At 37.4% G+C, this 23,559-nt stretch overlaps 3 protein-coding genes across 7 annotated transcripts in view; 1 reads left to right on the top strand and 2 right to left on the bottom strand.

Annotated features, from left to right (window-relative positions):
• Nucleotides 1–1,319: 1,319 nt before the first annotated feature.
• On the bottom strand, nt 1,320–4,124 carry LOC111873875. 2 transcript variants are annotated; one of them, XM_023868931.2, is made up of 3 exons: nt 3,955–4,124; nt 3,224–3,773; nt 1,320–1,937 (listed from the first exon to the last, which is right to left on the bottom strand). In XM_023868931.2, exons 2-3 carry the CDS (start codon nt 3,554–3,556, stop codon nt 1,683–1,685), a joined length of 588 nt encoding a protein of 195 aa, XP_023724699.1. In that variant the 5' UTR covers nt 3,557–3,773; nt 3,955–4,124; the 3' UTR covers nt 1,320–1,682. The 2 variants fall into 2 exon arrangements, with proteins under 2 accessions (XP_023724699.1, XP_023724700.1); XM_023868932.2 differs by lacking the exon at nt 3,224–3,773 and having other exon boundaries at nt 3,955–4,121.
• Nucleotides 4,125–4,389: 265 nt separating this feature from the next.
• Nucleotides 4,390–15,534, top strand: LOC111873881. 3 transcript variants are annotated; one of them, XM_023868943.2, is made up of 9 exons: nt 4,390–4,572; nt 5,402–5,503; nt 5,986–6,110; nt 6,408–6,507; nt 7,498–7,617; nt 8,560–8,749; nt 9,292–9,421; nt 9,898–10,630; nt 12,409–15,534. In XM_023868943.2, exons 3-9 carry the CDS (start codon nt 5,991–5,993, stop codon nt 13,143–13,145), a joined length of 2,130 nt encoding a protein of 709 aa, XP_023724711.1. In that variant the 5' UTR covers nt 4,390–4,572; nt 5,402–5,503; nt 5,986–5,990; the 3' UTR covers nt 13,146–15,534. The 3 variants fall into 3 exon arrangements, with proteins under 3 accessions (XP_023724711.1, XP_023724710.1, XP_033611156.1); XM_023868942.2 differs by having other exon boundaries at nt 4,390–5,118; XM_033755265.1 differs by lacking the exon at nt 4,390–4,572 and adding an exon at nt 5,191–5,250.
• A 3,432-nt stretch (nt 15,535–18,966) lies between these two features.
• The window catches only part of LOC111873865 (probable E3 ubiquitin-protein ligase HERC1), a 95,105-nt gene continuing 90,512 nt past the window's right edge, over nt 18,967–23,559 (bottom strand). For both annotated transcript variants that reach the window (XM_023868904.2, XM_033755259.1), the window contains exons 70-72: nt 22,803–22,936; nt 22,209–22,362; nt 18,967–20,865 (exon numbers count right to left, since the gene is read on the bottom strand). In XM_023868904.2, coding sequence (XP_023724672.1) covers nt 20,662–20,865; nt 22,209–22,362; nt 22,803–22,936 — 492 coding nt within the window. In that variant the 3' untranslated portion in view covers nt 18,967–20,661. The remainder of the gene's footprint in view (nt 20,866–22,208; nt 22,363–22,802; nt 22,937–23,559) is intronic.

Raw genomic sequence — 23,559 nt, 5'->3', positions numbered from 1 at the left:
TGCTAAATGACTTAGATATGCCTATGACACTTTCATGGTTTGTCCACATGAACTAGTAAGATTGCAGCAATATCTTCACCATCTAAACAGTGTCAGACCTACCATTAAATTCACAATGCAAGTTAAAGCTAATGATACCCTTCCATTCTTGGACGTTTTGGTCATGAATAGGGGTCTAAAACTGGCACATGAAAGTGTACTGGAAACCTACTCATACTGGTTATCTGCACTTCAAGTCCAACCACCCATATTACGTAAAAAGGGGAGTCCTTAATAGTTTGATCAGTCGAGCCAAGGTAAGGACCATAAGGATTTCAACAACAAAATTAAGAACATATGACACCATCTGATCCTTAATGAACACCCACAAGAATTTGCTGACTCTGTAATGAAGCCCTCAATAAGCAATCGTCCTTCTTCAGATATAATATACCAAGGGACTGTATCCCATACGATAAGGCTAACCAAGAGAAATTCAGATGCATTTGAAACTGTTTCAATGTCATGGCCTTTTTCAAAACTAAACTGCTCATAGCCCCACTGTACTCCACCAGACCTTCCGGTGAGCGGCTTGCGTTCAATTACGTTAGATTTTGTTAGTTTAGCCTAGGTTGTCGGATGAAGTTTCTACTGTATACTCCTGCGGCTCACGAGTTTCCGTTAACATTGTAAAGGCCCGTCCACATTACTCGTGCTCATTGGGAGACTCATCTGGCTTTTACTTGTGCTCGTAAATCTTCGTCCACACTACTTCTGTTACTCACCAGGCTTCAGCACATGACGATCCCTATATTTACTCGTAGTGTGTATAGGCTGTAGTCGTATTTTAATTTATTGGCTATAGTTTTTAAATTAAAAATTTAAAATGGACGAAGTTGTAGTGAGTGCTGCGAGTTTCCTAGTGATACGCCTGTTAGATCAGGAACAAGAAAGGAGACGCAAGAAACTACCTCAGAAACGCAGATGGTGGATGACCAGTCGGGAAATCTACAGGGGAAGTGATCTCTTGGAGGACTTGGGAGCGGAAAATTTACATTTCAAGACATTTTGCCATATGTCCCCATCCAATTTTGAAGCTCTAATAAATTTGGTGGGCCCGAAGATAGCAAAGGCTGACAGCACATTTCAAAAAGCTATTCCAGTTGGAGAGCGGTTGGCACTTACGTTCAGATACCTAGCAACTGGTGATTCCTACTCCAGTCGCAGTTTTTTATTTAAAGTCTCTAAGCAAGTGATATCAAAACATTCGTCCTGAAGTATGTGCAGCACTTCTTGACAGTTTGAAGGAGTTTGGAAATGTAAGTTAATGTGTAATAATGCACGTTTCTTTGTTCTTTATTCATATTGTGGTCGAAGCCATAAAAATAATTACAGAATATTCAGCAATAACGACAGGAACTACAATAGGATTTCAAAACATATAAGGTAGAAAAAATTAACAGTCAAATGAGAGAAACAAATGAAAATTTGAACAAAAGAATTCATTCAAAATTACGGAAATCACGCAACTGTGAACGGCCATGTCTGATACTGTCGGGAGCAGAAACAGATGTCTGTTGAGAATTTCACTGTTGGTTGGCCTCTGCATGTTGAGTGCTGATAGCAATTGGTTGTGGAGGAGATGGCATGAACGATGAGTAACTATAGTTGCTATTGCTTGACCTTGAATAGTTGCATGAGGTTCAAGATGATTGTATTATTGCAGAAGGGGATGTATAAATGCCGCTTTCTGCTTTGAAAATTATGTCTGAAAACTCTTTTTTAACAAAAGCACGTGTTGGTTTATCCATTGATCGCAGAACATTTGCTATGTACTCTCCATAGGCGTCGAATTCGTCCCTTTTTTTAGCAATAGCGGCTTGCAGAGCAGTGTATGCCTCTCCTATTCGGGGATCTTCAGCGTCTTCAAGTTGGGAGTCAGATGCTTCTCCTCCATCCTGAAATAAAGAGAGGAAAATAGATTGATGTAAACAATAACAAAGCAAGGAAATTAAAATAGAAAAGAATAGAGGTAGGACTATGAAAACGAAAATACAAAATTGATAACAAAGCAAGGAAGATGAGTAAACTAGAATACAGTAGAGTGTTCATTATTATTGTTACATATTATTATTGTTTATTGTTATAATCAGTTTTTATTGTTTGCAGATGCCACAGACACAGGATGAGTGGCTGCTGGTAGCTAAATATGAGAGAAAATGGAACTTGCCTCATTGTGTCAGTGCAATGAATGGCAAACATTGCGCAGTACAATGCCCAGCTAACTCTGAAAGCGATTTTTTCAAATACAAGTTGTTTTTACAGTATTGATCTTTTTGGTCTAGTGGATGCTGACTACTGTTTTATGTATGCTGATGTGGGCTGCCAAGGTTGAATTTCAGACTGTGGTGTTTTTCGAAACACAACTTTTTTTAAAAATATGGAGAACGGTATAGTTGTTTTCCCAACCGCTCGTACTCTCCCAGGAAGACAGAAAGGAGTATCCCACATCATTGTCGCAGACGACGCGTTTCCCCTCAACAATCATATCATGAAGCTGTATTCTGGACAGCAGCCGATGGGATCAAGTAAGCGTATTTTCTCAACTACAGACTTTCAAGAGCACGTTGGATAATGGAAAATGCGTTCAGAATACTTTCTTCCGCATTCCGAGTACTAAGAAAGCCTACATTACTTCAGCCTGAGAAATCCCAAAGTGTTATTATGGCTTGCATATACCTGCATAATTTCTTGTGAAAAAGCTGTGATTCCAGACAAATTTATACTCCTGGGGGAGCACTCGATCATGAAGAGAATGGACACATAACTCGTGGAACATGGAGAAATGAGATCACGACTGCTACGTTTACACCATGACCAACCATTCCGCGACGGTCAACTCAGACTGCTAACGACATTAGAGATGAATCTGCTGCTTATTTCATGTCCAAAGATGTGAAAGTGACATGGCAAGTTGATTATCAATAATTGTCTAAGAATTTGTTCTTATTATTCAATTACCAGATACCTAGGTACTAATAACTACCTACTTACATAGGTACATTTCAAGTACCTACTTATGTGAGTTTTTTACCTTTATTTTATAACATTTTTGTAACTCTAATTAAAATGTTCCAGGCGTGAACACACTTACTTTTCGTGAATGAGTTAATATTTTTTCTGTTTTGATTTTCTTCCAAAATAAATATTGTGTAAATTAAAATATTAAACTACTTTTACTTACTTCTGTGTTGACTGTCCGCCGAGGTTGATATATGTTGTGAAGAAATGCGAAGGCTTCGTATGCAAACCAGTTTGGGGCGTCCACTTCGTCAGCTCCAGATCCTGATTTTCCGGCAGCAGTAAGCTTCTGACGCACTTTCCGGTATGTAGCTAACAAACTGTTCATTTTCTTTTTCAACTCAGCCACGACTACATTAAGTTCCGTTGCGATTGAATCCCACGCTTCAGTTTTTTTGGGTTTCACTTTATATAAACAGTGGGTAGCATCCCACAACACTGGGTGTTTTTCATAAACTTTTATGAAATTAATCGTGGAATCGTTCGTCCACTCCATGTTCCGCACGAGTGCAGAAAGTCGACTGATCAAGGCTCGTCATCGTCCACATGACTCGAACGGCTTGTCACGAACCCCTTTGATGTACCGACAACAAGCGGAGCCTCGCGAACCAGTGGCGCGTGCACGAGCACGAGTAATGTGGACGGGCCTTGATGCTTTCCTAATACTACCTTTGCACGAGTCTTACTTTCCAAAAGTACGAGTGGGCTCAATGCTGTAAACCATGACAACTCATAAATTATATATTCCGAATATACTTATTTTAAGCATTCCCCGGATGGACACGTGCTGCAGCAGCAGACGTTCAGAAGATGAACGTGAGCGAGCAAGCTTATCAGTCTGACGACTTTGTTCCACAATATACCACTAAATTTCTGGGTTTCTCTGAAACTTACCGATGACTTGCGTTTGTTCTGCGGCCTTTGGTTGTTCAGGTTGTATCTCCGGATCACACAAGACATTCCAGAACGTGAAAAGCGTGGAAAGGCTTTAAAGTCCTATCCAATATGGCGCGTTGCGTTCGGATAAAAAGAACAGTAAAAATAATCACTGATTTGGACATTGGTAGTCACATATACGTAGACCCGATGCCATTTTTGGGCACAATAGCGTCATGCGCATTCTGCTGCCACCTATGGGCCATTTGCAAGTACATAACGGCGACGTGCTAACAATAGCTTGGTCGGTGAAAAGGTTACCCACTTACCTTTACCAATAGAATCATCATAGATAAATCAACTTATACTCGACGAATTTAGAAACCGCGTTAGCGCACAGGAACTTTATATCGACATACTCTGTATGCAGTCCACGATCATAGCTCCTGATAGCTCCCAGTTTCAAAACAGTCAAAAACATTGCCCATCGTATCAAAATTTCCCGTGCTGAGCGATTAAATTGTTTTATATATTTAGTAACCTTCAATTTCCTGCTCAATAGTATGCAATTCGCACCCATACAGCATAATGCAGAACGGTAATTCTACGCTGTACCAAGATCAAAACGAAATAGAGGTAGTTATTCTGAAACGATCTGAAACAATAAGGCGACACACTTCCACCGAACGAACTGAACAAATCTGCATGTTCGTATGTCCAATTTATCACCTTGCGTTGGAAGTAGTATTGGTGTGAATTGTGTTAATGACTATATGCTTCGAAGGCGATTTTATGTTTTGCGTCTGTTAACTGTGTAACATTGTGTGAATATGTATGTGTATATCATATAAACCGAAACATGAAAAGTATATTACACAAATTATTGTTACATCTAGTTTGGGTGAAGTAATGAAACATTGGATTGCTATGAAGGTTATGAGAGTACATTTATTCTTTCATTTAAACCGCTTGATGCACAGTGTGGTAAAATGGGAGACGTATATAGAAATGTACTAGAAAAATGTGACTTTGTATCCTTATATAAATTTCCCCATTATGGAGTGCCGGGCCATAATCTACATAACCAAATAGAGATCGAATATGAATGCAGTTCACGTGACTTACCTTACAACTGTATGCAGCCACTTCCACTGCTGCCACCTGCTAAGGTTTCTAACAGAGGTGAAGAAATATATTATGCATTTTGCTATATGTTATTGGATTCGAAGCCAGCTCAGAATCATTGATCATTTTATTATAGTTTTGCCCCCTTTGTGTAATATTTTGGAAACAACACAACAGAACAATGAAAATGTATTTCCCATTTTAATTAATCCTTGACTATATAGTAAATGGAAAATTGGCTGATGTGCCATTTCAGCGGCCGCAAACCTTCTAATAATAGCTTGAAGCTGTAACTTAGATAATTGCTAAAATTAATATGTAATAGTGTGTTATGTTACAGTCTTGCAAGGTGAAGATCCAGCGACCATTTTAGTCAAAAAGAAACTCCTTTGGAAACATCAAATTGCTGTTCATAAGGGTCGCTACAAGACACAGAAGAAAAGTATGTTATTTCATACAGTTGTTAAAAAATATTTTAGTTGTAGATGACATGATATTCTCAGTACAAGATGATGTGAATTGTGGTTTTTAACTTTGTGCTTATGGTCAGTTACTTGGTTTTCATACTGTATGTGCACTGCAAAACTACTAGCAAATGAGAAGTTCCAGTGAATTAATCAGTGGATAGTATAAGAACAGCACATGGATAAAAATCCCTGAAGCATTACATGAGAACCAGACCTTGGAAAATGCAGCTGAAACATAATGAGTACTGTCTATTCACTGATATATACCTCGATGAATTTGAGATACATTCCTTAAATGGATGATCAGTTTTATTTTAACTGGATCCAACATTTAGGCTGTATTTCCTCAATCCACACTAAAGCTTATCTCATATCTGGCCTTATTTCATATATTTTGGAGGCCATTTGGAACTACACTGCTGTTTTTAAGTTCCTATGTTTTCAATCTTTGTTCTAGGAAATATGGTTTGTAAAATTCTACAGGATCTGATTTCATCAAATAAAACGGTACACACAGTTTCACATGAAGATGCATATTATGTGAAATTGATTGGAAGAAATCCAGATGAAGAATTTGATGGGGTAAGGTGTGATAGTTATTCTAGGAAGATTAGTAATGTTAGGATGATTTTGTTTATAAAATGGTTATTATTATAAAGCCTGTGAGTTCCAGTTTCACATCAACATTTGTAAAAATCCGATTCAAGGTTCACATTAGTATTCTTCCAACAATGTAACAGATATGCCTTTTATAGCATACATTTTGTATGGCTCTGTTTATATATGTCGATGCTGTTCAGTATTATTATTGCCAAACTATAAAAGTTGTAGCTAGATGAGCTAGTAATGTTACTAACACTGATTCATGACTGTGTGTAGACCTACAATTGGTACTACAGTGGAGGATGCTTGGATAAGCTGGAGGTAGATGGCCAAGTGTTGCTCCTAACCACGGAAGGCAAGAAGAAAGACCAATTATGTAAGTAATCAGATGAACATATATACATTAATGTAATAGTTCTAGTTGACTTTACAAACATGACAAAATTTGAACTAAGCCTCATTTAAATGATGTATCTTAATAAATACTGACACAATCAGTAGGTAGGGGCAAGTATTACAAACAACAATGGGTGGAAACTTGAAGCAGTTTATATTCATCTAAATAACAGAACAGGTTGCCAGATACTGAAGTCTAAGACATGAGCTCCACTAGGGGATGGGAAGTAATCGCGCGCACACACACACACACACACACACACAGGTAGAGTTACAACAACCATTACTGAGCTTCCCAGTGATCTACTGGTTAGTGTACTGCCCAGTATTTGGGAGGCTTGATTCCAGTTACCAGCACTAATATTACAACTAAACTTTAAGTATAAATGTCAGTATAATGACAACCAGGCAGGAGTATACCCAATTCCAGAAATGTCATCCAATCAAATATGCCTCAGATAATGTCCAACACAATATTAGTATAATGAATCGACCATTGTCACAGACCTTAGAGAATCATTTCCCTTGCATTCAGCACAGAAGGCAAACAGTCATAGTAAAATGTTATTCTTTTGTAGGATGAATGAACAATATCAGACCAGGTCCATGACAGTGTAACAGTCATTAGATACTTCTGTGATGACCGCATAAAACAGGACTTTCTAACATGTACACCATTACCAAAATCCCCCTAACTCAAATAATGCAGCATTCATATACAGATTCAAGAAGGATCAATCTCACTTCTGATCTATATTGTCTTCATTCCATTCAGCTATAAAAATCTCTAAAAGACAGAAGTACCATCAGCCATGTATCTGGTGAGAGGAGAGAAAGTTTATATGAATAATGCAGGTTTCTACTATCGACTTTAATTCTTTAAGAAAGTGATATGAAAGAAGTGTGTGAATTATTTCCTTACCAGATACCTGGTATATGTGTTACGAATGCTTACAGCTGTTTTTTGCAGGTGTTCTGCCATTAGAAATGAAAAATAACTGGCAGGCTTCCTTATCAGGTGGCAGTTCTGTTCAGTCCACCTGTGGTCACACCATTCACCAAGTGCGTGGCATGTACAGGCAAGATGAAGGTAAATCGTGTAAATTGGTGGGTAGGGACTAATAGACTGTGAAGACTCTGGATATGGATATAAACAAAGAACTCAGGATCGGATCATTCCACATAAACTGCCGATTACAGTTAACAGATATAGAAATATGATATCAGATTTCATATAACAGTTCATTTTCTTGAAGTTTTCAGCTCCATGTAAGAACAACATATAAAAAATTTTATTGCAAGTTCCAGAAGCTCTCTGTAGTGCCCTTCGAGTCATTAGAACACTGAGCTACAAAATCAGTCTTCCAAAGTGTCAAAACTGTCAGATAATTTTCATACTGTCACTATGTTTGCAGTTTTTAACATATACAATTTGAAGGTGTGTTCATAATGTATTTGAGTGCCACATTTTACATGCCTCGCTGCAATGAATCAGTTATTATCACTGTCAGAGTTTGTGCGATTGTTATGTTACTGTTTTACATTGTACAGAAAATTTTTCTTTTCTTTTCCTCCTCCTTCTACACTTCTTATTCTGCTTCTCCACAAATGTCAATCAAAGGAAACAAGGGAAAATAGTTTCACAGAGGAATCCTCCTCCTCCTCCTTCTTCTATACTCTCTCTCTCTCTCTCTCTCTCTCTCTCACACATGTGACCTTATCAACAGTTGTATAAGATCTGTTGCCACACAGCGTTTCATAGCCCTACATTAAACTGCAATAATGTTCCACCCCAAAGTTTACATATCTGAATGTTGCTATTGTTGGTGGTACAGTATTAAAAGCACAAAGGCAGATTAGCACCCAGTAGCATTCATGTTTCATGAAAATGCATCAGTTGGTTTAATGTTATGAGGGGGACAGATGCTTACACATGTACATGACACTACAGCACTATTAGCATATCTTTAATTATAAAGCAAAGGAAACAGAGTAAAAATAACTTAGTTATGAATAATACCTGCTGTTGCAGGTTTTGTTGGTGTACGTCTTCGCAATGCATGTCACTTGTACTCACTCAACCCAGGCTTGCATCTAGAAAGTATGCATAAGGCAACATCTAAACGTCCATTCATAGGATTAGATCTGAGTCCCCATTCACCTGGAACATACTGTACTGTTACAACCAGTAGGTGCATTCAAGAGTGGGACATTAATGCAAGGTGAGTGTTATGATGAAGTTCAGCTGGAAAATATGCATAACTTGTTTAAATCGCTTGTCAGCAGTACGTTTTAATTATAAACCAATCTTAATATACTGGAGACACTTTTATTTAGTACAATCAGCTGTGTCATTTATTTTCAATTTTGAAGGAAACACTGAAAACAACTGCAAAAAATTATGAAAAATTAAAATTATATCAAATTGGAAAATCTGTTACCATTCAGGTCATAATCTTTTGGATCAAAGTCTCTTATCCTGAAATATAAAAATAAAATAATTTTCCCCCTTGTTTTGTATGGGTATGAAACTTGTTCCTTCATTCTAAGGGAAGAACAGAGTTTCTTAAAAGGTGACAAATTTCTTACAGTAGCTTAGCAACTGTTAATTTCTCAATTATATGAAATTATAATCCTTTTTTCAAATACTGTCAGTAAATTTTGGTAGTCCACTGATAATGGCATTTCATTGTATTTTGAACTTAATAATCTGTTCCTCATTGATAATGAAATAATATGTAGTGTTGATTTTACTTTTTTCTAGGAAACCTGTTACTTCTAGCGTTCCTACTGAACAAACACTGGGAGACAAGTGGTGCAGTGTATCCTACTGTAATGATCCGCAAGTGATAAGGGTGACTGACAGATGCTGTTCATTTATTCTGGACAAGAGAGTATGAATTATTTCAGTAACCTTACAGGAATTGTGTGACGTAACTTTAAATAATGACAGTTAAAAAGAAAAGCAATATACCTACCATGTATAGTACATGATACGATGCAGTGTGCATATAATGACTTGTGTTATGAACTTATCATTATAACCTTGTCATATCATCTCTTATCCCCAAATACAGAAACTCTTGCTTCAGGAAAACATTTTCTATTTTGCTGTACCATGCGGTGGGATGCAACAAGAGTATAAGTAGCTTTTTCTGTGGAATAAAGAAATAAAGAGTAATATCTCACAAAGTGTGTTGATATCTAGTCTTTAGTTGCACTGTAAATACAAGAACCATGGTATAAACTGATGAGTTGTAGCAGACAGTATGATTTTCAGTATACTTAGACAAGCTGTGATGTTGCATTTTCGATATGCATTTATTATACAGACAGATGTAATTATAACCACCATTTTCTTGTTTTTTAGAACCATACAAGGAAATCAAGTGTGATGTTATGCATCAAGAAGATGCCAAATGTTCTAGAATACTGTGAGACCATATCCTTGGAGTTTCTGAGCCGCATACTGCCACATGCCTTGTACTTGTGCACAAATCACCATGTTTTTCTATATGACATACGTGCTGGATCAAAGCCCTTACAGCGCTGGACACACCTTCTCTGTTCCACACCATTATATGGTTGTACAGTAGTTCCCAGCAGTGAAGAAGAGCTGGTATGCATAGGAAACCAAGAGCCTGGCGAGATAGTGACACTGCTCAACAGATGTGATGGAGAGGTACCATACTGCCAGGTTCCTCCATTTGCCCTCCCGAACATGCATGATGCTGTTCATTCTGCCCACAAACATGGGCTATGGCTCAATCCCTTCACACAGCGGCGTGTTCAGCTCAGCCTGACAGGTCTGGTGTGGCTCCCACCACATGGTTCTCATCTCACACTTCTGTCTCAGACTGCTGCTGGAGATATCTTCAGTCATATCCTGAAGCCCAGGGATTTGTTGCAGTCAAATGGCAGAAACAAGTGCAACAATGCAGATCAGAAGAATAATGTGAATAGTAGTTCAGAGACTGTGAATGACTATTCAAAAACACGGGACTTGAGACGATTAGTAAAATGGGAAAAGCAGCTCCTCAAGAGGAAGACATCACCTACTATGAAAATAACAACAAGGAAGGAAATGAAACATATATATGAAAGTAAGATGTGTCAAATAATCACTAAAAATGTGCTGATTTTTTATACTCACTCACGGAGCTGAGCCCTTCTTGAGAAGCCGCCAATTGTTGCAGCTACTCAAGAATTTCCCAACATTTTATGGAACCCAAAGTTTCATTATCATGTTCACAAGAGCCCTCCACTTGTCCCTATCCTGAGCCAGATTGATCCAGTCTATACTATCCCATCCTGTCTCTCTAAGATCCATTTTAATATTGTCCATCAACCTGTCTTCCTAATGATATCATTCCTTCTAGCTTTCCCATCAATATCCTATATACATTCCTCTTCTCCCCCATTCATGCTACACACCCTGCAATTCTTTATACTATGATATTTATATAAAAATAACCACAGAGAATGGAACTCGTTGACGTAAAATATGTTAACTATTTCACAGTCACAACTTTTCTGCAGTTCCCCATTCTTCCATGGAATATACTTAAATGCAGAGAATATATATTACATCCAGCATACACTGACAGTATTTTAAACTACAATTACATAGTTTTCCTCAAACCTAACAGTAATTTTTCTGAAATACACTGCAAGATGTTTTGAATCAAAAATATTGGTGTTGATATTTTCCTTGAAAGTCAATTGTAGAAAAGGTCCCTCATACCCTGTAACATTTTTCTCTCCAATGCAACTTTCAGCAGATATGAATATCTATTGACTGTTGATACTAACAGAAAATAAATCCAGGAAAATGCTTGTTTTTCATGTAATGGGCTGACTGAATAAGGTTTTTTTTTGGGGGGGGGGATTATTTTATTCCCTGGCATGACTTCAGGAGATGTAAATTATAAAATTATCTTAACAGAGCAAGCAAAGGAAAGTCTCTGTGTGTCAAAACTGAGGGAATTCAAAGTTTTGGTCTTTTGTAACTTCTTGTTTAACTTATTTAACAGTTTCTGAATTGCACAGGTTTTAGAGCATCAGATGGGAGCAAGACTCAAAATTATTAATTGGGAAGGATGTGAAAGTGGTCATATTCCTTGTTAACTGACAATCTATCCCAGCATTTTTGTGAAGCGACTGAGAAAAGCCATAAAAACCTCAGGACAGTCAGCCTGTGGACCAAGAATTGAACATGAGGTCTCCTGAATATACAGTAGGATTATGTATGCAAATGTAATGTTTGGTCTGGTCTTTGTTGGATGTTATTTATTATTAGAGGGGGTGGGTTTCCCCATGCACTTAGACCAGTTATTGGTCCATTGTACGTCCCCCCTTAATTTCTACTATCGCCATACCCTACCGGTATTGGTGCATGCTATCAGCCCCGTTCAGCCAACAAGGTTGGCCCTCGGTACCTGATATTTCCCCCATCTATCAGAGGCATTGGAAACTACTTGCGCAGGAAATGAGTTGCCTAATTTTGCTCAGAGGTCTCCTAGAGACATGAGGATCTTTTACGTCCCGTAAATCTACAACACGGGACCCACGGCTTAAAGTCCCTGCCGGAGGACTTGTTCCCTGAATTTTTCCGCCCTTAAAAATTCCACGACCTCCGCCGGGTTTGAACCCGCGTACCTTGAGTCATGAGGTGGGAACATTACCCCTAGACTACGGAGGCCGCTTTTGTTGGATGTTAAGTTCTGGAGTTACAGACTTAGGAATACTGTACTGCACTGGGATCCAGAATGTCCAAAGCTATGTGGAGATTTTCTTAAGACAGATTATACTGAATATGTGCTGTATATCATTTCAGTGTTTCTAGGATTTGAAATTGGCTGACTGTATTTGTTTGTTTCAGGATTACATTCCTGTGGATACAGACTCCATAAAAATACAGAAAAGAAGATTCAGAAAGATAAGTGGATGATGTCAAAGCAAGCAATGCAAAGTTGTATAGATATATTGGCTCCTAGGATTCTTGCAGTTTGGGACATTGAAAAAGAACCAGAGTGGTATGAAGGGGAAATCGTTTTTCAGAAAGACCTTTCTCCCACATCACATGATAAAGTACAGGCATGGTTGACTAGTGTACAGAATGGAGAGCAGAACACTGAATCACACAATAGAGTATCTGAAGAAGAGCCTTCAGTTTTTAACACCTTACATTTGTCAGAACAAGATATTAGATCTATGAAATCTGAAGCTGGATTGACTACACTTCAGTCGAGAAAACAGTCTCATACCCAAAGGAAAGACTTATACAAAATGACACATCATGGGTATCAGGATATGTTTACCCCTTCCAAAACAAAATTCTCTACTTCAACACCTTCAGTTGTAAGACATGTTGAAGGTCTTACCCAAGATACTTTTAAAACCCTGGATCATCAAGTGAATGACCTAATTAGTCAAGATATATCTCTGTCACAACCTGGTGTTACACATGATATCTTGACGTCTGTGAGACATACGATCAAGGAAAGTCGAGAGCTATCACAACATGAAGAGAGTATGATTCTTAGCCAAGGAAATAGTAAAATTAATAGGAAAGATATTAAAATTCATAGCAAAAATGCATCTGTTGCTGGCTTTTGAGATGGCTGATTATTGTATTACATATTCACTGTACATACATAAGGAGTGGGCCTAACTGCTGGCCTTTGCACTTTGACCTTTAGTGATCTATTGTGCTGCTTAATATATTACACAGCAACATTTTTTTCTAATTTATATTAAGTGAAACACTTTAACGGTCATCCTGTTTTAGAAATTTGTCAGCACACGGTGTTTTATGGAAATATTGTCCTTTTTCTATGATTCACTCTCTCATTTTACTGAGAAACTTCTATTTCATTTTCATATTTGAATGAATTTCAATATACTTAACACATCAAAAAGAAAACATATTATTAAATACCATGACCATTTTGTACATTGTTGCAAAAGTAGCCGAGTTAGGCAGCCCAATCCACATCTGATGTAGTCTTTGGTTTTTCCTGTCCTGTTTGTGTTTACAATTTTAACATTGTGGACAGGGGCTGTAATTCTCACTTCTTGTATATGCCTTCATATCTGCTAAAGGATGCCAAAATGTAGAATTACTTCTCTTCTGTTGCTTGGATTCTTTGACCATCTCACTTGAAATCCCATGGCTTCCCTCACATACTATTATTCTTTTTATTCAAAAGAATCTCTGCTACTTTTACAGTGTTTTATTTCATAACAATTGCCTGAGTAGATATGGTGATTTTGGTCTCTGTTAACATATGATTCTGTGATTGCTACACACAGCAGATGCAATGTTATATGCAGTAGGCTGAGGTGATTTAGCTACTGCAAATTAAAGCCATTCTCACAGTAATCATATGGATTTTAGACATGGATGTTATGAAAGTTACATTTTAAGGAATGAATTTGTTTTCCTTGTTATAGGAATGATATAAAAAGATTTTGTAACATTTTCCAGAAATGGCTTAAGGAAATGTACTACCAAAAAAAGTATTAGCAAGGCACATTCCTAATTCTTGTTGCGTAAGTTTATAGTCCTACATTAAGTTATTACTATTTTATTTTTGTCAAGAATTTGTTACTTAAGCACAGATTCTGCAACATTAAATTGCTCAGATATAATCTCAGAGTTTTGGCCTGCCACCATGACTGTCATTGTTTCCTTGCAAACAGTATTTCATACATAATATTTAAGTAGTTTGTGGTCTCTTTATATACTTAATTTTACATTCCTTGTTCCATTAGCTTATTAGCTATCACTGTCAAACCAGTGATGTCAACAATGTTCACTGCATTTTCTATCACTTCCAAGATATGATCATTTTGTTGTAATATGGTCCACTTTGCTCCACACAGAATCTGAGGTGTGACTAACACTATCCTCATCATAACTTACTTCCTCCCAGAATCAGTTATTACAAATTTTGTGGTGTGTACAACAACCCTTACCGAACTCCTGTAAATTCATAATTCCACTGGCACTAGCTTGTGAACTACAGTATTAGCATCAATGGCATAAACTTCTACAAGTTTCTTCAGCACTGAAAACCAAACTATATAAATCTGTTTCATCTTTCCATGTGCATGAAACAGAAGTCAAGAACCGGCATAATAATTAAGGCCTGTAAGGGAGTAGAATCAGATTTGTACGTTTATGTTTATTCTGAGTACTTCATCAGGGGAAGTAAATGTTCAAATTAATGATATTATCAGCTGATCCTATCTGGTCAGTCAGTGCTGATTTTTCACGCTGGTGCAACAGTCTGAGACTGCATAGTTGCAAGAAGGGAGATCATGGTACGTGTAACTCTACCAGACAGAAACTCAAAGAAACTACCACAATCCTTATGCAATATGTTAGTAAGTCCTGTACCAGCATAAACCTCAGTTATATTTCCACTTTATCCAATGCAAATGAAATTTATTCTACTGAATTGCTCTGCGGTATAAAATGGATGGTGCCCATCTGTAATTTTAATTAATGTAATAAACATTCTGTTTTATACAAGAGTAAATTATCTTTATATTTAACGTTTCTCACTTGTGCATCTTAAGTTCTAAAACTCTACCCAGATGTCATGGGATTAAATTTCCACAATTTGAAGTGATTTACAGCTTAGTGTTCAAGTCCACTGCCTACCACAGAATTTCACTATAACAGGCAAGAATTTGAAGTTAAATATGACTTACTCTGGACACTGTCCACCACTTTGAGTTTTTTAACACAACAATTCAGAAACTGGATCTGCTTCCATTACCAGATGTAAGGGAAGAAAGGTCCCTACTTAGATGGGCCTGTTAGAAAGGGCTAGTCTCAATTACTGCACCCCAGCATCATGTTTCACCAAAGTTCAAGTACTTCTTGAGACAGAATGTGACACATGACCTTTCAATTTATGCACTTTATGAAAAAACTGCCCCAGTGTGTAGACTGTATTCATATAAGAAAACCACTGCTTCACATGGCTGGCTTTTATGAACTACTGTACTTTACCTTGTTGGATTCGAACTGATTGATCAATATCTTCTTATAAACTACAATACTGCTTGTCAGCAGTAACAGGGTGAGAGTAGTTAGAACTAGTTCTGCATTCATTACCAAAACACCATACCTGGAATTAAATATATATTTAAATAAACTGCCAAACAACAAGTAATCATATTAATGCTGAGAGAACAATAGGAAAGTCTGCTTTTACTGGTTCTCACGGTCTCTTCACTTGCAGATTTCTTATATTTTTCCTTTTACCCTGAAGATGGAGGCGATACGTTCCTCTGAAATGTTGGTTAACACCACATATACACGGTGCCAAATCCCAGAAGACTGCTTTCTTCATAGTCANCCAAAAGCAAAAAAAAAGAAAGAAAGAAAGAAAAAAAAGAAGGTATAAATGAAACCACTGTTTTGCAATCTTGAAGGGTAAGAAGGTAAAAGTGAATCTATTGCTGTATTCAGTTAATTAGGCACACACCACAGAGGCATGGGAGGGGGGGCTGTGGAGGTATAGCTCCACCATTCTTGACCTCAGAATTAGATGGAAGTGATTCCTTGAAGGGACCATATAGGTTAACATGGTCAATAAAATGGTAAATATGACCACCCAATATGTTCTTATATCTTCTACTTGTCATATATGAAAAACTGAATATGTTACAGTGACTATATAAAGTGTTTGGATTGGTAATCAAACTTACTGAACACTTACAGTGTAATTACAAATAACTATGACAGTCTCACTAAGTTACACACCCCCAAAGATCACTATAACTACAATGCACATAAAGTCTTCTCAGTCTGCTGGGTTTTCACCAGTTATTGCCTGGTGACAGATTCCAACAATGTCCTCTGCTTCTGTGCTCACATTCTTACTGGCTGGCAACTCCCAAAACTAACTCATTCTTCCAACTATCCTGCTTATAACATTTTTCCTTTGTTGTGTTCACATCTGTTGGGATGCCAACATGACTGCTACTCAGCCACCGCCCAGCAATGGCATTCCCATGGAGTGTTACTAAAGATCAAGAAGGGATGAAATCCAAAACACACATCTGAAAGTATAAACACTGCAAGAAAAGTTGGTGAAATTTAAGGATACATTGGCAAGGATGTGTTTCATATGGAAGGCAGCTGGATTTCTTTGAGAACAGCAAAAACAAAAATAAGTAAATGATATATAGAGTTATCAAGTGAAAATCACACACAAAATAAAAGTAATGAAGGTTTGAAAAAATGTGTGGGATGATAAGGAAGCCAAGTAGAAACATCAACAGATAATGATTAATAAATTCTCAACTGTAAGTAAATGGCCTTCAAAACACACTTTCCATATTATCTGAAGCTCTAGATCTCCCATATGGCATTTATGCATAATGAAAGGTACCATTTTCAAGTGTTTTAATATATATATATATTTGATGTCACATATGTAATAAAATTACCACCTCTGACAAACGGAATTATGTAACATGAGAAGAAAGTTTTCATCCTTGCTTCAAGATAAAAAAATCTAGCATCTGTGTAATACAGGCTTTGATAATATATATCACAGTGCTTCCTTTATATCTGAGACCATAGGTCTCAATCTAACACAGAGATGTTCTTGTATAATCCTTCACTTACTGTATACATACAGACCTTTGTTTGTGGTCTTGCACACAATATTCAGATGGTATAGATAAATGTGCTTTGACACGAAGTGGCAGAAAACATTATTCTTATCCACACTTCTATATGTATAATACAAACTCCATCACAAATGTAACACTTTATTGTAGTTCTTGTTCCCCTTCTTTCACACTACGTTTCGGCCACAACCGGCCATCATCAGGTGTATTTCACTTCACGTAGCTGTCACACTGCACTCAATATTAATATTTAAACTCCAGATTGCCAATTGTTCATTGTTCTGTCATCGATCAATATCCGTGACAGTGTGACAGCTACATGAAGTGAAATACACCTGATGACGGCCAGTTGCAGCCGAAACATGTAGTGTGAACAAGAACTACAATAAAGTGTTACATTTGCTACGGAATTTATATCATATATATAGAAATTGTCTGCATCAGAAATTCTCAAACTTTACTTTGGACACAACTGTATTCTTATAAATGTTACAAAACTGTTCTCACTTACCTGGATGTTCTCAATTATAACTGATGGTACAGTCCCTGTAGGATGTTCACATGTAGTTTTTCAACAAGATAATATCTCAAGCCTACTTCCATAGGTATGAATGTGATAAAAGCTAGAAGATAGGTAACTGGCCATGAAAGTCCATAAGGTTGAGACATTGAGGCTACCACATCTTCTAGGCAATCAGCTCACATATAGCAGTAAGGTTCTCAACCTTACATGCTGGATGCCCTTTACCACCTACTAATGTGATAAAGTGTCCCTACATAACCCTTATCTATTTACTGCGTGGGATTTAGAAACCTTGTCTGTGGTCTCCTTCACCTGCCAACCTAATCCTTTTAAAGGATTTCTTCTCAAGGCAGACAGAAAACACAAAGTGCATATGCATTCAGTAAAGGTAAAAAGGTGAAGCTGTTCCTGTGCTTAGCTAGGTAAGGATTATGCCATGAAGACGTATGGAGGAGTGGAGATACAGCTCCACCTTCTTTGATCTTAGCATTAGATGGAGGTGAATGGTAAGCTTCATGGCCCTGCCACTTTACCCCCAAGGAAGAGAACCCCAGTACCCACTGAATGGGAGGCTGGGTGGTCCCAGAGTTGGTCTGGAAGCTGTGGAGAAGAAAAGAATCTTGCACTGCTGGGAATCAAACCTGGGCCTTCCTGCCCATAGCCTGTCACTATACTGACTGAGCTACCCCATTTTTTATATATATATGCATTCAGTACTGAAACAAAAGCTGACCTGAAGAATTATGTCATTGGACTCTGGGTACAGTAGTGATGCAGTCCATGGCATCTGCACCCCAATAATAAATGATCAAACCTTTTAATTTCCTTTTCTTTTCAGCTGCTATGCTACTTCTGTGTGTGTATATATATATATATATATAATGCATGATACACTATCCAGAAAAAGAAATTGTATTTCACTTCTTTAAAAAACTCTGTGGCCTGTGGTGACTGCTGCTTGTCGGCTAAGTTAGTTCCAACTTTTGCAGACAGAGGGTGTCACATGGTCATTAATCTTGGATTAGTGCCAACTTTTACGAACAGAGGGTGTCGCGTGGTCAGCGCAACAAATCCCCACAGCCGTTAATTTCGGTTTTCTAGACCGGAGCCGCTATTTCCTTCAAATAGCTCCTCAATTATCCTCATGAGGCTGAGTGGACCCCGTTCCAGACCCACTACTTCTCAGAAAATCTGGTAGGGCCAGGAATCGAACCTGGACCTCTGGATCTGTAGCCAAGAACTCTGACAACTAGACTACAGAGGCAGTCTTCTTCTTCTTCTTCTTCACTTCTTACCAATCTAAAGTGTTAGAAATACTTTTTTTACAGCATATAAATAAAGTGTATCTTCCTTAATAGGAGCACTAACAAACCAGACTAGGGTCTAGGGGGTTTTATGAAAAACTCGAGAACCTCTATTCCAAAGTTTTTAAATCTCCTGAAACAATTTAATGGAACTCCCACAAGTGCTGCACATCACAGATGGAGAATCACTGTTCTACAGTTTTGAGGATAGGTTCACTGTAGTCACATTACCCATATAATCTGAGGAGTAAATCACAAAACCTTTGAGAAACATGACATCTTGTTTTATAATGAACTATTATCATAAACGTACCTAAGAGCACAGAGATGTGACCTCTAGACTTCGTTATTGCACATCAAATGGCAGTATTTCAGCAATTTGAATATATATGAATAATAAGAAACACATTATCTTCTGCAACATATCACATGAGTATCTGTTTCATACCCTATATGAATACATGAAAACTGATGTTACATCTTGGAGGCTTTGCAATATTTATGATAGACATATACATATATGTATGTATTATAGGGAGGCAAGGGGATTCAAAGATGTTAACATAATTTTACATGAAACTAAAAAGAAAGCAAAGGGCAATGTAATGTAGAATACTAGGATGTACAGTAACCAGTCATGGAATTTAAAAGAACACTAACTGAAAAAATTACTCTGATTTCAAACCATAATACAGGGTTTGAATTAGCACTTCTAGTGGCTACAATGCAAGCCAGTATGAATGACAAAATTTGACATGTCAGTGCCCTTCACAGAACTCAATACTTATACTATCTGTAATGAATGCAGCTCATCAACCACTTCAACAGTTATGTGCACGGTATCAAATTTGTATACGAAAGCAGAAGTTATTAATGAAAGTATGTATAATGAAGAATCAAGATATAAAAAAGAAATATGTTCTGGTATATCTTAGGAACCGAGTGTACAAAGATTTAAAAATGAAAATTACGGACTTCCATACAAAGGTCATTAGATCATGATTCAATGCTGTGTTCCAGGAAAACTACATACAATACTGTTATGGCTGTATCACAGACACAGTTAAACCAGCTTATCAATATTATTTCCGGTAACTGGAATCCATCAGAATTATGGCTGAAGGCACTCTTATTCATCAGAGAGAAGAAATTAATTACATGCCTTACTGATGAGAAATACTTTTCAGTTTTGGCATTATAACGTGTTATGCACAGCAAATGCAAAGCCATAATATTAAGCATGAATTTGATTTGGTTCAGCCTGGTCCGTCACACTAGCAATAGTATAAAATATTATCAACTCCATCCAGTGTGATTGATATATGCTTTTTCTCCTTTGTAATCTTTCATCTTTGACACGTCCTTCTGAAGATGGTCTCTCAGACTGAAACATGTCAAGGATGAAAGATTAAAAAAGAGAAAAAAACATTTATCAATCACATTGGACAGAGTTGACAATCTTTTAAACTATTCAGCATAAAACTACAGAATAAAGATATCCTTGTAAAGAAATATTAAAGATCACTGCTAGTAAACCTTTAGAAGCATTAACACAAAAATTGCATAGGTTTGTTACTCCATTCTGCCTCAATACCAGCTTTCACATAACTGTAACATGTTCTACCCTCAGAACTCTTGGTGTGGTTTCACGTTAATATTCATCATCAGATGCCTGACCCATGTCTGTATTTCGAGCCAACATGTAGTTGTCCATGTCAATTGACCGACAATTGTTGATTGCATAGCGAAGACGTTCTGCCATGATCTCCTGGCTGCTGTAAGGAGGCAGGCGCAATTGGAAGAAACATGTTTGTGCCGTAGGTAAACCATCTGGTGCACGATCAACTTTCATCACCTGAGCAGAATTAAAGTAATAAGTAGAAATATAAATATCTGAATAATTACTGGAATAAATATTTTGCCCTCAAGTTTCTCTTACCATTGGAACCAATTAAATATGGCAGGTCAGCCTGTATTACAGCCCACTGCATTCAATATATTCATCATAAATTAATTATATATTGACTTATATCTCATAAATTTTCCCACAAGATTTAATCCAGAATGGAACAGGATATATAATTACAAAATGAAGTAAAGAATAATTTAATTTTTAAGAAGTCAGTGATTTTGAAGAGTCAGGTATGTCGGCTCATGTTATAACTCTATAAAACTTTAATGTTGTATCAACTGAAGAAGTTATGTGGGATAAAATTAAATTTAAATAGCATGGTAGGAGTGATGTATGAAACGGTAGTCATGATCTATTTTGAGCTACTATCTAAACATCTTCCTGGAAGAAGGAAGTCATGAAGTTCTTCAGCAGGATAGGAAGTCCCCCAACCCATTTTCAATTGGATATCTCGTAAGTACAAACCACAAGTGACTGCTGTTTGTATATTACACATACAAAAGAGAGCAAACTCGGTGGCTCGAGTCCACAAGCAGACTATAACAACTGAGCAACCACCGCTTGTCGGTGAAGTTAGTGCCAACTTTAGGGGATAGAGGGTGTGTCATGTGGTCAGTGCAACAAATCCCCACGACCGTAATTTCGGTTTTCTAGACTGGAGCCACTACTTTTCCATTCAAGTAGTTCCTCAATTTTCCTCACAAGGCTGAGTGGACACCGTTCCAGACCCACTACTTCTCAGAAAATCTGGTAGTGCTGCGAATCGAACCTGGACCTCTGGATCTGTAGGCAGGAACTCCAACCACTAGACCACAGAGGCAGTCTGTATATTACACATAGTATGTTTTAAAAACGTTAAAAACTCTGTTTAAATTATGTTAATGGCTTAAACGTTTATTTAACTGCACTGATTATTAGTCACTGTCATGTCAAGGAACTGGATCAAATACATTATACAAAAAAGGGAGAAACATTTGGTAGAGAACTCACACAGAATTTGAAGGATGAGCATTACATACATAAATACTGCGAAAGGGGTTAATAATTCAAAATACTGAGAGCAGAAGTATTTAGAGTGAAGTTTCAGAAAAAAAATAACATTAAATATTTAATTCCTGAGAACATAATATTTTGTGATTACTGACTTCTAGGATGTTATATTGTGAAAACCTGAAATCTCACATAGTATCTGGTATTTTAGTCTCACAGTCTCTACAAACCAGATTACTCAGAATTGCCTTATCAGGTTTCTCTCCTTAGTATAGTTTGTCTACCAGAAAACATACCTGGAACCTCTGAGATAAGTCAGCTAAGTTGGCTGGTAGGCGAGATCTACCAGAGACAAATCTCATGAAGAGAACCCTTTCTGCATTAGTAAACCCTTCCAGGATGTCCCACAGCCATTGTACAAGTAAGTTATTTTCATCAAGCTCTCGATACCTGAAAAAACGCAGACCTAAATTTCTGCAGCTATTTCTACTAAAGTTTCTGCATATCAGATTCTGTGCAAACTTTTGTGATTCCACAAATTGACCACTACTGCAGCTATCAACATAGAATAAGCTCAGCAGAGAACTGTTACAATTAATATGTTGTTGGACATTATTCATCATCTTGTCTGTTCTTAAAAAACCGTCCCGTTTCTTTCAAAAGCACGTTTCGGGGGCTGTATTCTGTCCCCGCCTTCAGGTAAAACCTACTCAGTTGGGTCCAATAGTCAGAGCTAGTCTCTATCTCCGGACAACCTAAAATTGGGATATATACAAGGTCCGTACTGGTTATGCAAATAATCTTATCAGCAGAGAATATTCACAATAGATGACTGGGGCAACAATGGCTGGAACATGTATGCTGTGACAGATTAAAATAAAAATTGCTACCTTACAACTCTTCTGAGCAGTTGGATTGATATGTGAGGCAATCCACAAACCAGTTGCTCTAAATGTTGAGCTGTAACTAGTGATAAAAGTGGAACAGGGATGATCCATGCCATTCCTTCTCTCACAGCTGCCACCTACGGAAAGAAGAAACAAAAGGTGTTAATAAAATATACTGAATTATTATTCAGTTTAAATGTAACACCTACAAGTGTTGTTATTCCACACAGCGTCTTCAGCTTTTGATTACTTGTAAATGAAAAACACATTCAAACTTACCACCAGGACATAAAAATGTATAAAAGTTGTCGCTGTGCTCATTTAATTAAAAACCATGCCCTGAAGACACATGGGGGAGTGGAGGTATGGTTTCATCATTCTCAGCACTATATAGAGTAAGTGGTAAGGTACATTCCCCAACCGCTTTACTCCCTGGCAACAAAGCCCCAGTTCCTGTCGGATAGGAGGCTGGGTGGGCCCCAAAGCCAGTTTGGACATTGTGAAGAAGAGAAAATCTCTTGCCTTTGCCAGGAATTGAACCCTAGCCATCCAGCCTACAGCCTGTCACTATACTGACCAATACTTTATTTAATTCCAGTTGACGGTTTCCATGAATATGCAAACAGTTTCTATTCTGAAGTATTCACAGACTTTGTGTGTGCTTAGTTCAGTCAATTCAAAGTTGGAACAAACATCAATTTTCACTGTATTTTTCTATAGCTGAAAATACTCTGGTCCCAGAACTTAATATTGAACATTG

Source organism: Cryptotermes secundus, unplaced genomic scaffold, assembly GCF_002891405.2.
Source record: "Cryptotermes secundus unplaced genomic scaffold, Csec_1.0 scaffold459, whole genome shotgun sequence".
Classification (NCBI taxonomy): domain Eukaryota; kingdom Metazoa; phylum Arthropoda; class Insecta; order Blattodea; family Kalotermitidae; genus Cryptotermes; species Cryptotermes secundus.
This window is presented reverse-complemented; position numbering and strand designations above follow the sequence as displayed.